Source organism: Carassius auratus, unplaced genomic scaffold (genome assembly GCF_003368295.1).
Source record: "Carassius auratus strain Wakin unplaced genomic scaffold, ASM336829v1 scaf_tig00002576, whole genome shotgun sequence".
NCBI lineage: Eukaryota > Metazoa > Chordata > Actinopteri > Cypriniformes > Cyprinidae > Carassius > Carassius auratus.
Window position 1 is genome coordinate 1,838,250 of NW_020523459.1, and position 16,863 is coordinate 1,855,112.

At 37.4% G+C, this 16,863-nt stretch overlaps 1 protein-coding gene across 8 annotated transcripts in view; it reads left to right on the forward strand.

Moving 5' to 3' along the window:
* LOC113069923 (nuclear factor 1 C-type-like) overlaps positions 1 to 16,863 on the forward strand; it is an 87,718-nt gene that overhangs the window by 15,553 nt on the left and 55,302 nt on the right. For all 8 annotated transcript variants that reach the window (XM_026243049.1, XM_026243050.1, XM_026243047.1 and 5 more), the window contains one exon: positions 10,473 to 11,004. In XM_026243049.1, the coding sequence (XP_026098834.1) occupies positions 10,473 to 11,004 (532 nt within the window). The remainder of the gene's footprint in view (positions 1 to 10,472; positions 11,005 to 16,863) is intronic.

Here is a 16,863-nt window from a genome sequence, read left to right on the forward strand (position 1 = left end):
TTTTTTTAGAAACACCCCTCTCTATTTTCTCCTTGTATGCAGCATTTCAGTGTAAAAACCTGCATCTAATTAATTCACAATACCATTTAACCGCAAAATAAGAATTCAGTAATAGGTCTCTTTTTTTAATTCACAAGTTTTGGTGAATTTGAATTTGGAAGTTGAACTGTAATTATTAATGGAATTAAAGGAAGTGGATTTTTATGAATTCTTGGAAATTAGTTTTTTCCCCACTCCACTCTATACATGTACAGTATGAAGCGTAGAGAAGTATTTATTTAGTTCAAATTTAGTTAACGGCACATTTTTAGATTCATTATTTATTTATTTATCTAAGTTTGATTTTGCTTCTTTAAATTAAAATTCCAATGCAAGCTGCAATTCTGCACTTGCAATGCCAAGGCCCTGAGTTTGAATCCCGGGGAACATACAAACCATAAAAATGTATAGCTTGAAGGTGTGTCAGTTTGGTTAAAACTGTCAACCAAAAACATATGTAAATGTAATTGTATGTAAATTATAAATATGTAAATGATGCATTCAGTGTCTTTTCATTGCCTCTAGATGGTTTGTGGCATTTTAAAGAGTTGATTCCGGTATATGGATCACAGTAGTGCAGCAATGCTAGAGATTTTGGTGGTGTTACCTGATTTGCATAAATCCTTTAGTGAATTAGCCACTAGTGAATCAACGAATACAACAAGTGCAAAAAAGGCACTATTAGCAGACACAATAGATTCTTAAATTAAGCTAAACCCAGAAAACTGCACTATGATTATTTCTATGCAATCTAATACATTCCATTTTAAACACAAATGGATGTTGGTAGTAGATTTGTCAGGCTAATGCAGGGTGATGCTTTCATGTATGTCTGACTAGAGAATCCTGTGGTCATGACCTTTGTAAACTGGCTATTGAGAGTGAATGAACAATGAAGGCATGAGCCAAGCTTAAGCTCGTCTCAGCGATCAGCTGGGGCCCGTCTGCTGAGGGAGAGAGAAAGAGAGCAAGAGACATTCAGATTCATGCAAAGATTGGGTTTGTAGTTTGGGTGACCCAGTGATCCTCTCTAATCCTCACTAATGGTTGCATATTGTTCTGGAATGCAAAGGTCATAGCTCAAGTGGAGTGGGTGCATTGCATTTTGCAGACAGCATGCTGCTCTAATTTACCCTACAAATCTGTAAAACGCTTGATGCTAGAATCGCTGCTCAAACTGTCTGAGACACTTGGCTAATGGGACTCCTGGAGAGCTGCTATAAAACAGGTTTAATAAACCTTCAGAGCTTAAAGTCAACGTGAAACTAAAATGGATCCTATTTGGATTTGATATACAGGGTTTAATTTTTTTGTGTATAAATTGTGCACACTTAATCAGTGCATGCAATTCTGATGAAAAATGTGTTGGTTTTTGTAATCTTTCTTAAAAATGTAATAACTAAAACAAAACAATTCTCCCTTTTGACTGATGTCACCCAGGTCAAGCAGACTGTTAATGTTATTTTCCAATTCATTTGAATTTGTATTTTGAGTAATATTTAAATATTTTACACATAGGTTCATGCTCTTATTTTAATTTATTTTAAAATATGAATGTTTAAAGCTTGTTAAATTTTTTTTATGTAATTTATCATGTATAAATTATTACATTTGCTATTAATTTAACTAAATGTATAGCTACTTCACACAAGTATATTGAGAGTGAATGAACAATGAAGGCATGAGCAAGCTTAAACTTGTCTCAGTGGTCAGCTGGGGCCCGTCTGCTGAGGGAGAGAGTACATTTAAATAAATCTAATTTAAAAATTGAAGTAATACTTAATTACTTAATGCAATATTTTGCATATGTTTTATGACACTATTGTGTACGTATGATACTGTTTTATGATATTGCTGTGTGGTTTATGATACAGTTAGGTTTAATATTGGTAAATGGTAATATAATAATAATTGCACCCATAATAGCAAATAATTCATTCCATGTCAACTCAACCAAATTTGAGATCCCAGACTAAAATTTTTGTGTATATGCATAAATGAAGAAGAAAGTAAAATATGAAATGTTATAGATGTATATTTACTAAGTAATCCACTATTTTGTTGAAGGGGTCAAAATTACAATTTTCACATTATATTTGGAGCCAAATTACTCGAGGTCAAAATGTTGTCTTGAATATTTCTAGAGTTACAGGCATGCAAACTTTAGAGAAAAAAAAGAAGTGCTTTTCCCAATTGAAACTGTCACCATAGGCATATAATGCAAGTAATTCTTATCCTCTTGAAGTTTGGCTTTAGATCTCAGGTGTAAATTGCCATTTTGGACCCCCTTTATAATAAATAAATTAAATATACATCAATTAAATTAAATATTTAGGCTTTTATCAATATTTATGTCTTTATTGAGAAAAAAATAACAAAATCAAATATTTGAGCTGTGGAAGCTTCTTAAATTTGACACAGAATTACAAAATAACAATAGCTTTGAAGACACTGGGATACACTGAGATGGTCTTGAGGTTGAAATTGTTTCCTCAGAAATTCCTGATGGATAAAACCAAATCCTGCCTTTTACTCACTGAATATCCAGTTTTGCTTTGAAATATGTTTACAGAATTTCAAATATGTTTACAATGTCATATTGACAGCAGTTCAAAATAATACTGGGCTGGAAAACTAGCATTGATTGACACTCAGACAAGAGCTTTGTGTGGCTTTGTGATTCACTGCACAAATCAATCCTATGAAAGCACAGCTGTTTCCCAGGAGCGTGGTTATGCCCTAGCCTTTTCTAGCGGTCCCTAATGATCAAACAGCGTAAGAACAGACTGCGGCCTGTGTGTTTGTTTGGGAGTGTTTGGGTTTGGAGTCACTGGGCTGTTTGTATTTGAGGTTCTGCGGTCAGTATGTATGCTACGACGATGAAGCTACAGCTGTCCCTTCCTCTAAACGTGTGAATGGGTGGAGCGAGGAAATTAAGTGTTTTCACCAAACTGCAGTGGACAGGAAGACAAAGTACATTATTAATAACAGCTGGCATATTTGTTTGAAGGGGATATTTAACAAAAATGTTTCAGCGATGGTGATTGATGACCAAGTCATCGATCAGATGTACCCTATTCACTGGGATTGTGCCTAATTGTGCATAATTCATCACTTCATGTTATTCTGAAGAAAAACAGTGTTTGTTTTTATAATCTTCATAATCATTTTTCTCTACCTCTAAAATGACACTTACAGATGGCATATTCAAGGCTGCGCAAGTGTTGAAAAATGGTAGCTAATAATATCATAAGACACTTTTCACGATCCAGTCAAATCCGATGGATAAAATTAAGTCTTGTCCTAGTTTATATTAACATACTAAATGTTCGATTTTGCTTGGAAAAAGGCATATGTTACATTAAAAAGCTAAACGCATTTGTGAAATCGGAATACATTTATCTCCCACTAAAACATATGTACTTAAAAAACTAAAGAGTTTGAACAAACAATCTGCCTGTGTTTTGTCAGTGTTATTTGTCATTTGCAAACCATTTTGTAATGTGATGTATGGTATTTCTGAGAGAAATGCAGAGCAGAACTTGATTTTATCCAATGGGAATTGATTGGATGTTACACACCAGAATGGAACAGTCTCTCAATAGCTATTAGTCTCTTGGTCAACATTATCCTTCAGCCTACATTGCCTCAGTGATTTCAGCACAAAAGTGAGGTCAGTTTGGAGAAAGAGCAAGTCATTACATTTTGACAGAATAAAACAATTAGTTCACAATAAGATCATGAATGTGCATTGAGAAGGTACACACTCAAGTTCAATTCTGATTTTATGTTAACTGAATTAGATAAGAAGAGGTGGAAACTACATTAGGCCTTGTGCATAAAACACATTCTGAACAATGTAAATCATTTGTAAAACCGTTCTTACGTAAATCAAATGGTAAAATTAGTGCTTGTGTATTATAAATAAGGACAAAAAATACAGAGAGATTTCTCTTTAATTTCAGGGAAAATAGTTGACCTTTTGTGGAGCATCACAGAAAGTTTGTAGTTTGTGTTCGCGTGGGCAAGGTGTCTGATACCTCTCAGATCTTCATTTCTTTGTTCAGTGTTTTGTCCTGAGTCATTTAGAAACCAGGAAACTTGGGGACATTTTCACCACTGGCAACCCCTTCTGCAAATCAGCCAAGCAACTGCTGAGTGGAAAATACCATACAACTGAATTCTTTGCACGCACAACACTTTCGTGTTTCGTGAGCCCCGATCTCTGCTAAAATCAGGGCAGTGGGGGTTCTTTGAAGTTAGTCAGTTTGCTTACTGGATTGAAAAGACATTACTAGGCACTTTTGCTACAAGAGACAACATTTTCCCATGTTTTTGATTGAAGGCTCTCATTCTTCCTTTCCCCGCTCCCTTTAGTTCTAGCAGACACACAAGGAACCGGCCCTGGAAATCACAAAGACCTAGAAATGGTGATTGTGAGGCACTAATTGTTGCATAGATTGAATCATGCATAATTATCCTCTTCCATCTTTGTTTCAAATCCTAAAAGAAACAAACCCTCTCCTTGTTTCATCAATGAGAGTTTCAGGGCATTTCAGATGCTAATGGAACAGGTGCTTTTAGCTGTCATGGGAACATGAACCCTGTGACTTCATTCAGCGATAGATAGGCAGGCACATGTATCTTTTAGAGTATGTTTTAGCATATGGAGACATTCTTGTTTTTCCCCTCTGTCCTTTGTGCTAATGAAATTAAATTTCCCTTTTTGCCCCATGTTATCAAAAGATCTTCTGTTTTCACTAGTTAAATACTTCATAGATGCAATCAAAGGGAAGCATTTAGGTACATGGGTTTTAGTTTATGGCAACAAGATTTCAAGTAAATGTTATATTATATTTAATTTGATAATTTTTGACTATTTTATTTTATTTTAGATTTCATTTGATTATTTTTGACAACAGTATCTGAAAATATAAGGTAAGTTGCTTGCGTGCAGACTGGCATCTGTGGGTTCCTGTTTTTACCATCTTGCTACATTACAGTTTTAATTAATTGCTCTAAATTTACAACTATATTAGAGATAAAATTGTCACATTAAATAGAAAGAGCAAACAGCGTAACCTAAATACCACTGCAGCACATCATCCACACACTGCCTTTCCTCCTGAGAGAGGTTGGTTACCCAGCATCCCCCTCCCTCCATTATGATGCTGCATGGCTGAGGGCTGACTCAGCGCTTGTGCAGAAGAGAGAGCGAGGGAGGGAGGAAAAGAAAGATGCAGTGTGAGTCACAGAACATCCACTTTGATCCACTCAGCATTCAGATCCTCATCTCCCATCAGCCCACTGGGCACCGAGGAATATCCTACTGCAGTGTTCTGTGTCTTTGATAAGCTCTCAGATGTATCCAATAGTGTTTAGAAAGGAAGACACACAAAGGACTATAGAGATGTTGTTTGTTGTCTTGGTTAAATGGCAAATTCTTTAAAGCACATGGCACTTTTTTTTTTTTCTTTATAGTTTTATGTTGAGGACTAAAACAGTCGTAAAGGTGTACTTGGGTAGTGGACATGAACTGTCATTTAGTGATAGTGGAAAACTATTTGAAACAACATTCTATATTAAATATATTTTAATTATTAAAGTGAACTATTAAAATATCAACCAGTCTATCAATCAATAAAGTAGTCACACTCATGTTGTTCCAAATTGGCCTTTTTTCAGTGCAAGAAACTGAATCAAATTTAAGTAACTGTAATGGAAATCTTTTTTTTTTTTTTTGTGCATTTGTGAACTGTCTTTTTAAAATATATGGTGTTCGCTTACATGTTAAGTCACACTTTATTCAGGTCCGTAGTTTTTAAATAGATTTGCTCGGTGGTATATGTAGTGCATATTTTATTGCTGCCAAACCTGTATAGCAGAGTATAGACAGAAAGCAGGACAGTACAATACCCAGATTGTCGGATTCTGAATGTGTCACAAACAGAAGCATGCCTACTTTTCCTTGTTTTGATATGTTGGCTCTGAAAGAATGTCAAAGTTGAATCCATTAGACATATCCCAGTCGATCCACTTCCCAGCCAGTCAGTAGGAAGAGAAAGAAAGTGCTTTTGGCAACAGCAGTGTAAAAGTGCAGGAAGGGTGGGGGAGAAGAGTCTGCTTTTAATGCTCAGAGGGCATTCTGGGTAAACTGCAGTGTTACAAAAATTCTCACTGGCATTTTCTTTCCCTTGGCACACTGCATTCTACACAAGGTGAAAGGTCAATCATAGCAAAATATGAAAACTGCAGGGTTATTTAATTGATCGCTACATATGGTTTTACTAAAATAGTAGTTTTAAAAGCCGGCAGTTATTTTTTATTGCTTGTGATGAGTCTTGGAAAATCTTCGAGTTCTTCAGCATCGGAATCAATCTTCAATTTTCCCGCCCACGTAATTTTGGGAAGACTGTCTGGGAAAAGCTCAGCCCTGGGACACATGCTTGTGACACGCGGGGTGACCATAGCAACACATTGTGTGGGTGTGGGTGACCGCAACACCCCTATTTTGTCATCTTTTGGACTGCTCCCTCCCTCTTTCTTTCCAGCTCTCTTTCTCTCTCTCTCACTCTCTCTCTCTCTCGGTCTTGGAAAAAGATTTGCGCAAACGAAAAAAAGTCACATTCTCTGTTTAAGACATAATAAAGATGGTATCTGAGCAACGGACAGGAATAAAAACACATTTCCCTGAGCTCCGCAATAACAAAATGATTCAATTACTGCATAAATACAGCTGTGTGTGTGTGTGTGTGTGTGTGTGTGTGTGTGCGTGCGTGGCTGCCAGAGCCAGAGCAGCAGAGCTGGTAGGCCCGGCTTTTTTCAGGACACTCCAGTGGTCACCGTTTCCCTCATGCTATCACAGCCGCCCTGCCATCAGCCTCTGTCAGATCAAAGATGCTCAGTTCATCTGCCATAATGAAGCCATTCATCAGCCATGTTTATCAATAACATTCTCATCTTTAATGTGCACACAAAATGCAGTCAAAGCGCACTTCTCAGACTGATTGTTGTAAAAACAGAGCATTCCGTTGGAGCACGTCCAGGCCTAATATGGAAAAATTAGGCAGGAGAGAAAGGGAAAGCTGGAAAGAGAGAAATGCAATATGCTACTCGTTCTCCACTAATCGTCTTCATGTTAGTGTTGTAAATAGTGTAGCAGTAAGGCACAGTGTTTAAAATGTTTTATTTCCAAGTCATAGCTGTGGTTTAGCCCCATCTGACTGGTTGAGTTGAGGGGTGCTTATGTGGGCGACACAGGTTCAAGTTTTCTTCATTCTTAGGGTTTGGTTGTATGACGGTGTATATATTGTTTGTCTAGTGCTTCTATTGCAGTAGATGTAATTATGGACAGGAGCATATTAATTTATGTACATTTTAGCTACACAAAAATAATACAAAATTAAAATCAAGATGAGGACAAACTTGTTAATTTTTGTAAAAATAAATAAATAAATTATATTAGTAATCATTTGTAACTGGTCACATTAAGACAGAATTGTGACAAGTGTTGTTCATATATTGTCTCTTTTACAGTGACTTTGTGATAATTCCAATCAGAATTTAGTGTTAGAGTATTTTGTTTTTAATTTAACTGTTTCAGAATGTAAAGATGTTTTGGTTTTAGTCATCAATTTTTGCAGTTTGGATGTGCATTTTATTTATGTATTTGTTATTTATATTTATTTTATTGAATTGCATTTTATTGCATTGGATTGCATTGCAGAGTTGTTCCTCCATATCCGTGACTCATGCATGATTAGACTGACTCATACAGTGATCTATGATGTGTTCAGGAAACTTGTTTAAAAAATAATCAATTCTGTTGCAGTTCTGTTTGTTGCCACTAGTGATGCAGAAATTACACAGTTGCCCAGTTGTGTGTCTTTGCCTGGTTTGGGCCTCATTTGACCTGCCTCTGAGCTTTATCCAAGGCTGCGGAAAGGAGAAAATGCCCAACAAATGTTTATTTTTACCAGAGTAGTTGGTGTATTTGCTAGTGCTGAAGCTAGAAGAGTAAAAGGTGAAAGGAGTTCTAAAGAAAAGAAAATAAATCCACACACGTCTGCAGGGAAACAGGCCCATTTCTAATTCTCCTCTATTCCTGAAATTACTATTTCCTCCTGGCTTTTCCTTCTTGGAAATTTGGGCTGTCAGTGGGTGAAAATTGTGTCCAGACTCCTTTTAAGTTCTCAAGCCAGAATGTCTGTTTGAATATTTGTTCAATGGACCCAAATTTAGTTGAGAAACTATTTTGGGACAAACTATTTTGGACATTAATTTAGCTAAATAAAACGACCTTACCATTTCTCTAAACACATGCAGTTAACCCTGATGAGTTTTTTTGGAAATCATATCTTGTGTCTGTTTGTGCAGCTTGGTTTGCTGGTTTTTGTCAGCCTCGATTTTCCATATTCATTCTTTTTTTTTTTTTCTGTAAATCTTTGGAAAGTTTACTCAGAGTCAGTAACTGTATCAGTTCCGTCTGAGTCGACTGATTACAGATGTGAGTGTGTACAGTCAGTGAGTCTATAGGCCTCTCAACCTCCCAATTACAGAACTCTTTTTGCAATTAGCTTCTCCCGGTACAAACGTTTCAATTACTGGAAATAAAAACATATTATATATGCCCTGCTGTTGCAATAGGGTTTAAAAAATTTTTTTTTCTTTTTCAGGACATTTCAGCAAGACCACTCTTAAAGGAGGTTTTATAGTCTTTCCAATAAAGCTCTGAAGCAGCACAAAGACAGGGCAGTCAGTCAGTTTTTGTGACGGAAAAAGTGCACGCACAAATATGATTTCTGCACTTTAAAACTAAAGAAAAGCTGTGCTATCAAAATATTGCATCATTTGTTAAAGGAAGTATGTTTGGGATTTTTTTTTTCTCTTTTTGAGATCCGTTCTTTTCTTTAACACCAACATGCACTGGCAAAATAAATATAGTAAACAGAAATTTTCCTAAAATCAACTACAAATATTAATTATAATATCATCAATCTTTATTTTTATCATTAATAATTATACAAGTTTCTTGAGATTTATATTTGATGCAAGTGAACCTGTATTTAACAGTCTGTTTTGTATTTTCTTTTAGCTTGTGTAGAGTTGTTTGTGGTTTTCAGATGAATATGTGGCCGGAATACCATGTATTTTGCATTTCTATCCTAACTGCACAATTATATGATTAGTTGCATTTATTGTTTGCATACATGCATTAGGCTCAATTTTGGCTCTTGACCATCACTGGAGGTCTTGTGGTGTTTTGAGGAAGGAGTTTAAAGAGTCTAGCATTAAATGTTCTGTGTTTCAGGAGATGGTTTCAGTGGAGCTGAGTAGCTATGAGATTGTAAGAGCGTTCACTGCCGTGAGCTGCAGAAATTGCTTATTGCATGAGATCCACAGTGTGCCGAAGTCACGTCTCATTATGTTCATTTAAAACCTGCTCACTGCTCGCAGCACACCCAGACCAGGGTGCGCTGTTTCCTTTCCTTTTTTTTTTTTCTCTCTGTTTGAATTACTGCAGCCAAGCAGCCCTTGGCCATTTCTGTCTCTTTCTCTCTCTGTGGTTGCATTATGCCTAAGAAAAAGTGACACGCCGGTAACTATGTCATGCTATATTGATGCCACAGCTGACATCATTCATCTTGAGCCTGAGTTTCATTATTTTGCCATAAGCACAAAACCCTCCTATTGAACATAAGTTCATTCGCATATGGGGATTTTTTTTGGTTGATGATTATCACAGATCTGTAAAGCAGCGCTCTCATTATGACTTTTTTATGCACACAAGCATAAATGGCCACGGCGGTGCGCACAGTGCTTTGAGTCTTGTTAATGATAATTGATAGATGCGCATGTTTAATGTTCGGTTGGGGTTTTAGTAACATTTATAGCACAGTCTGCTGCTAGTTTAGGCTTTTAGAAATGTTCAGATATGGAAGTAATTAGTCAGACCAAATGAATGCTGCAGTAAACGGTTAAGGGACTGCGGTTCGCAACGTGCCTGGGAGGTACATCTGTGTGTGTTGTTGTTGTTGAAAACTTACCGCTGAAAGTGAAAATAGTCAACAAAACATAATTGGATAAATAATGACTGCACATGGGGCTTCGGCAAAAGTTGCAAACAATGGAGGACTGTGGGTGCAATAGAAAACTCTGTACACACTTAACATATATATATATATATATATATATATATATATATACATGTATATATAAATCTGTAATTTACATTTTCTCATTGGTAAACTACAACGAATGGGAAAAAATTCATTGCAATAAATGCGTCAATAGAGAAAAGAGCCAGGATGATTCATTTCCCCTTTCTACTCAAATTGAACTGCAGACTTGGCTTTTGTTTGTCAAAAGTAGATTTTGAGTAAACACATGAATAAATGTCTTTTTTGTCTTTTTTTTTTGCTCTTTCCTCCCAGGATGAATTCCATCCGTTCATCGAAGCGCTGCTGCCGCATGTGCGTGCCTTCGCCTACACCTGGTTCAACCTGCAGGCCCGTAAGCGCAAGTATTTCAAAAAGCACGAGAAGCGGATGACCAAGGATGAAGAGCGCGCCGTCAAGGATGAGCTCTTGGGTGAGAAGCCCGAGGTCAAACAGAAGTGGGCTTCGCGCCTCCTCGCCAAGCTCCGCAAAGATATCCGGCCTGAGTGTCGGGAGGACTTTGTGCTGTCCATCACGGGGAAGAAGCCTCCATGTTGTGTCCTCTCAAACCCGGACCAGAAGGGGAAGATGAGGCGAATCGATTGTCTGCGGCAGGCGGATAAAGTCTGGCGTCTGGACCTGGTTATGGTGATTCTGTTCAAGGGCATCCCGCTGGAAAGCACGGATGGGGAGCGGCTGGTCAAAGGCGGCCAGTGCTCTAATCCCATCCTCTGCGTCCAGCCTCATCACATCAGTGTGTCCGTCAAAGAGCTGGACCTCTACCTCGCTTACTTTGTGCAGGAGAGAGGTGAGTTTGCACGCCTGCTACGCTAACATAGCTTATGCGATGCTTCTCGGAACTACGTTGTTGCTAAATGCTAGTGCTGGGAAGTCGTGTTGTGCAAAGGTACATAGAAACCTATGCTTGTGGAGTGGCAGTTTGGTGTGTGGAGTATATCAGAAAGATGCTCTGGCTCATTCTTCTGAGAAAAGCTGTTGACTCATCATCCTGTGCTGTTGGTACCAGGAGCTCCAAATTTTGAGTGCAGCTTTTGCTTGCAGGCCTCAGAATGCAGCGTGAACCACTACGCTTTTTCAAACCTGAGCCGCACTTTCAGAATCACCAACATTTAGTTGGTTTTAACCAGAGAGACAGGAAGACACAAGCAGTGCCAACACTGTAAATTATTTAAAATAAGTTAGTCTGCTCTGACAGGCGGGTAGATGTGTTTCTATTTATTGGATGTTTGTTGTATAAATGGAGCTATGAAGGCTGTTGGGATACATTCAGGCTGATTTACCATTTAAACCTGAATTCGTCATTTGTGAACTTGACATTATGCTGTAGTTTCTGCTTTAATTTGGTGGCATAATCTTTTTGCAGGCACTTGAAGGACACGAATTAATGAATTAACTTTATTAATTAATTAACTCTATTCATCAAAGAACTTAACATTATGGGCAATAAATCGTAACCATAGGTTCATCCACATAGAAAATAGTCAAACCTCCGAATAATGATTCAGACGATTTAGTAACCTAAACAACAAACATTTTTACAGCAGATTTCTTAAACTTAACTACAGGTGTCACGTGCTCTCCCTGAGTTTCCGTTGTTTATGTATTACTGTAAATGGATTTTCCGTTCGTTTTTTTTTTTTAACCAAAGTATGAGTCAGCATTATTTTCTGTGGTAATTGACAACATGCTACAGAAGCAGTAAATCTGACTTTGTAATACCGTTTACTCGTTGGCAGTAATTAAAATATGATTCTGTAGAAGTATAAGATGCTCAATTTCTCAATTTTGTATGTATTTATTAAGGACGTGTAGTGCTCATAAGTTCAGTTGAGTGGTCAATGTGACAGGATGAAGAAGTGTATGTGTGTGTGCTCGTGTGTTCAGTACAACAGCAGTTAGGGTTACTCGGCATTTTCAATTAAATCCCAATTGTTTATTCTCTCTTTTTTTATTTTAATTTTAAATATATGTACCAAACAGGCATGTAAATTAAAACTCTTGAAAAAGCAGTCCTCAAATATGATTGGCTGAGCAGCGTTGATAAACAGTCCAAAAACACTGGAACTTTTTACCATCTTTTGCAGTTTTCCAGTCCAAACCAGAGTAAACTGCTGCTTAAAAGTGTGTAGTCAGTAAGATTACAATTTCTTTATAAAAAGTCTCTCATGTTCACCAAGGCTGTGTTTATTGATCAAAAATACTGTAAAATATTATGAAATATTATTACAATTTAAAATAACTGTTTTCTATTTTAAAATATTTTGAAATGTTATTTCTGTGATGCAAAATATAATTTTAAACATCAGCCATTCAGCCAGTCTTCAGTGTCACACGATGCTTCAGAAATCCTAATATGCTGATTTTATATGAAACATTTATTTTTATTATCAATCAGTTGTGCTGCCAGGCCAGCATACAATTTCATTCAGGATCCTTTAAAACATTTATTTGAAATATAAACCCGTTGAAACAACTTAAATGTCCTTATCGTCACTTTTGATCAATTTAATGCATCCTTGCTGAATAAAAATATTAATTTCTTTCAAAAAAATTCTAGTCTACTATAACTTTTGAACAGTAGTGTACAGGTATGTACGTGCAAGGTTTCTCCCACCACTGACCTGAGAGGAGGAAATGGAACCATTCCGCTCGCATATCCTGTTCCACAAAATGCATTTCTTTGGCCTAATTAATTTTTATTCGTCAACATTTATTTGTTTATTCGTCTGGTGTATAAAAACAACATCACATCAGCAGAAGTGCTGTAGAAGGAAATAAATGTTTGCAAAGCATTTGAAAATGATTTTAGTCCACAGCTGCAGCCTGCAGTCTTTCACTGCCTTACTGACTCGTTCTTTCTTATTTCCGCCCCTTTTGTCTCTCCGCCCCCTCAGGCGACCTTCACCCTTAGTTGTCTGGGTCAGACAGGCAGCCCGCATGTCACCTGACCTGCTTAATAGCATACAAACTCCTTGCTTTAAACAGTCCGATAAGGAACTGCGTCAGTTCGCCCTCACTCCTAATAACGGCAGCACTGCAGAGAGAGAAGGAGAGGAAGTGCAAGGAAAGGAAAAGGGGGAGTGGCCGAGAAAAAGGCAAGAGTGAAAGAGGCATACAGTCAGCATTTGCCCTTAAAGACACAGGGCCATCTTTCACTTGCAAGGCATGCTCAAATTCCCTTAATCTCAGTGAAGTTGAACAAGACCAGCAATGTTTCTGCAGTAGCAGCTGTGTTAGTGTGTAGATACCTGTCTGATTTGGTATCTTTGCTAATGGAGCAAAGAGCAGGGTGAGGTGGGGGTCCAGCATGGCAGCCAGATTGAGAAACAGTGGCCATTAGTCTTACTGCCCTCCTTCTCTCATTCAATATGCTTTTCACTTTGCAAATGTTACAACCGCAAGTCTCTCGGGGTGAAGCGGCTCCCTCGAAGGATGATCAAATTAATTACATTTTTGAAAGATTAGGCTACCAGCCTCATTAGAGAGCTATACTATTTATCTAATGCCGCTCTTCGTTTCGGGCTGTATCAGTTTCCAGCGGGGTCACATGACCTGGCTCGTGCCCCAGTCCTCCTCTGATCTTTTTTTATAACTCGGAGTCTCTGAAGCTTTTGTTGGGACAATAAATATTATGCTTGTCAAAACATACAGGATGGTGGTTTGACCGAACTGGAGCACACGGCTGGTTTGGTGGCACTGGAGGCGTCTGTGCCAGACATCAAGCCTTGGTGTCCTGGCATCTGAAGAGGCACTAAAACACATCGGCTCTCTTTCCATTCATTTCACATGTGAGAATGCACTGCAAGTCAGCTGAGCAGGAAGATGCAGCGCACACATGCTCAGTAAACACAGAGATGGAATGTGCTCCAGTGCTCTGGCAGCGGAAATTTGGGAGGGGTGGGAGAAAAGGGTCAGCTCAGGTCAAGTTCACAGCGCTGTCCGCCTCCAACAGGGGGAGGTGTTCAGCATGCTTATCTTATTAAAGGGCCAGCAGCCTATTAAGCAAAGCAACACATGCTGGGTTATAAGAGTCTTATTCAAGAAAAGTACTTTTTATATACATGGTATGGTTGCTATACTATTGTGGGAAGATATCTTGTAGTAGTCTATAGGTATTTCAGTAATAATTATTGTTGTAATTTACATTACTGTTAGATATAAAGTTGAACATCTGGGATTTAAGATTGGATTTAATCCTTGAAATATACACATTCTTAGCATTTTGATCAAATCTTTTTGACAAAAAATGAATGATTTGTTAATGCAAAATTAATAAAATATTTTAGATCCTGCACTTTGTAGGTTACTAATCAAATAAGTAAATATATGACATTGGTCAAGTGAACTCTCTCTGTACATGCTGGAGAATGTGATCAATAGGTTTTTAACATCTGGAGTTCATGCAGCTCTCGTCTCAATAAAGCAAAAGAAGTACAAACCGAATGATAATACATTCTGGTTTTGTTTTTTTAGAATTTTTATTTAGAAACTTAACATGGAGCAAGGAGCATTTCCACTAGAGCTCTCAGACTTTTGGATTGCTACGTGAAGCAAAGATATGATTATACAATAAGACTGACTGGCAAAGGTGTGATTTCCTGACATGAAACAATAGCTGCTCACTTGTGGCTGAAGCTTGCGGGTCTCATAAAGAAATATCAAAGTGTTCCAACCCCACAGTACTTTCTTTTCACACTTTACTAGTTCTTTATGTGTTTCAGTGAAAGATGCTATTTACAGTAAATAACTGTTAGCCCAATCCTCCAGCTGCTTTCTGAGCAGTGCTTCCTGAAAGAGAACACTATTCCGAAATGAGTCTGACATGCAGCCTCTCTGTCTGAAGGGAGAAATCCTTGGAGTAGGAATATGTCAATATTCAGTAACATAATGGAGCTTTGATTCTTCGATGAGTTCTGTCAATTCAGCTTTTACCAGTGGTATCTTTGCAAAACTAAACACTTCCTCTGATGCATGAAGCTCCTATTTGATGTCTTTCTAGCTCATTAAAAGCAATGTGCGATTTATAAATCATGATGTAATTGTGTTCTTTACAGTAATGTAATTACATATACATGTGTATGTATATATATGTGTGTGTGTGTGTGTGTGTTAATAATATTTATATATTTTAAATATTACATTTCAGATAACTTCAAGTTAAATCAAAGAATGTATAAATTCATAAGATGCTGCATAAGTGCTGTCAATCGATTAAAAAAAATTAACTAATTAATCGCACAATTTTTTAAAATTAATCGCGATTAATCGCGATTAATCGCAATTAAAAGACTGAAACTTTTTGGATATGTAAATGTAAAATGTAAATAATTAATGTAAACTCAAGACAAAGAAACTATTTAAATTCAAAATATGATTGTTTATTGGAATTTTTGTTTAACTTGTAACACAGATTTTCTCATGTAAACAACATACCTGCAATAAACCATCAATATCCTCCAAATTAACTGTTGGCTTGAAAGCCATATTTATTACAGAAATAAAAACACAGGCATGTAAGTACCATTTGAATTTCAAAACAATCAATGCCAATAAAAAACAAAAATGATTTCCATGTTGAATTCTAAGTGGACTGCAAAAAAATTCCAAAGTATAGTCATTGCCAGTGCTTTAAGTGGGCCAGTAGCACAGGTACTCAGTACAGCCACTTCCAAATATAGCTCTTGAGCGTACTGCCACCTCTCCGTGCGCCCAGAACGTGCTTGTAGCGTACCGGTACGCTCATTTGGACATCTGTTTTAATAGAGGTTTTAATCTTTTACCTGCACTGCCGATTTTCAGAGCGCCCTTCACAATGCAAGCTTCCTAATTCATCCCACCCAGAGCAGAAACTACATTACCCATTCACCCTTAAGTTATACAAGTGAATAGCGCATGTGTCGCTTTTCCCACTGTTAAGTGTCAACAACTCAACGTGGCCGGAGAAGGTGTGTGAAACTCATTGTGAGTTATACTAAAGCAAAATCTTGAGTATTTATTGTCTGATAAACATTTAAAACTGTCTGCGGAGGTTGAGTCGTCCTGCAGCCCCTGCTGGCTGTTCATTGGCTGCAGCATCTTTTTTCTAAGTTCTAAAAAAATACCATAGACGGCAAGGCACAAATTTAGATATTCATTTATCTAATTAATCTATAATATATAGTTTTATACTGAAACTTTCCATCTAAAAGTCCTTCCTTGGTCTTAACCATATTTCTTTGCACGTTGAACACACATAGGCCACAACTGGAAATAAAAAAAACTGCAACCGCGTTAATTGCGTTATTTTTTTTTAACGCGTTAAATATTTCAAATTAATCGAATGCGTTAACGCGCTAATTTTGACAGCACTAATATATATATATATATATATATATATATATATATATATATATATATCTCCAGTATATGGAGAGAGAGAGCATGAGAGATGCGTGCAGAGGGAGGTCACAGTTGAAAGTCAGAAGCATTGCAGCTCTGTGGTAATCAATCTGTCAGATCAATGTGTGGGGCAGCTGGGGGCAGCTGGGCAAAATACAACGTATTGTGCTGACTGTTCACAATACGCTCACTGCTCCACTCCACGTGAGATACGCTAAGTTCCCCTGAGATCACAGCAGGACAGGCCATCCAGAAAACTGCACATCTA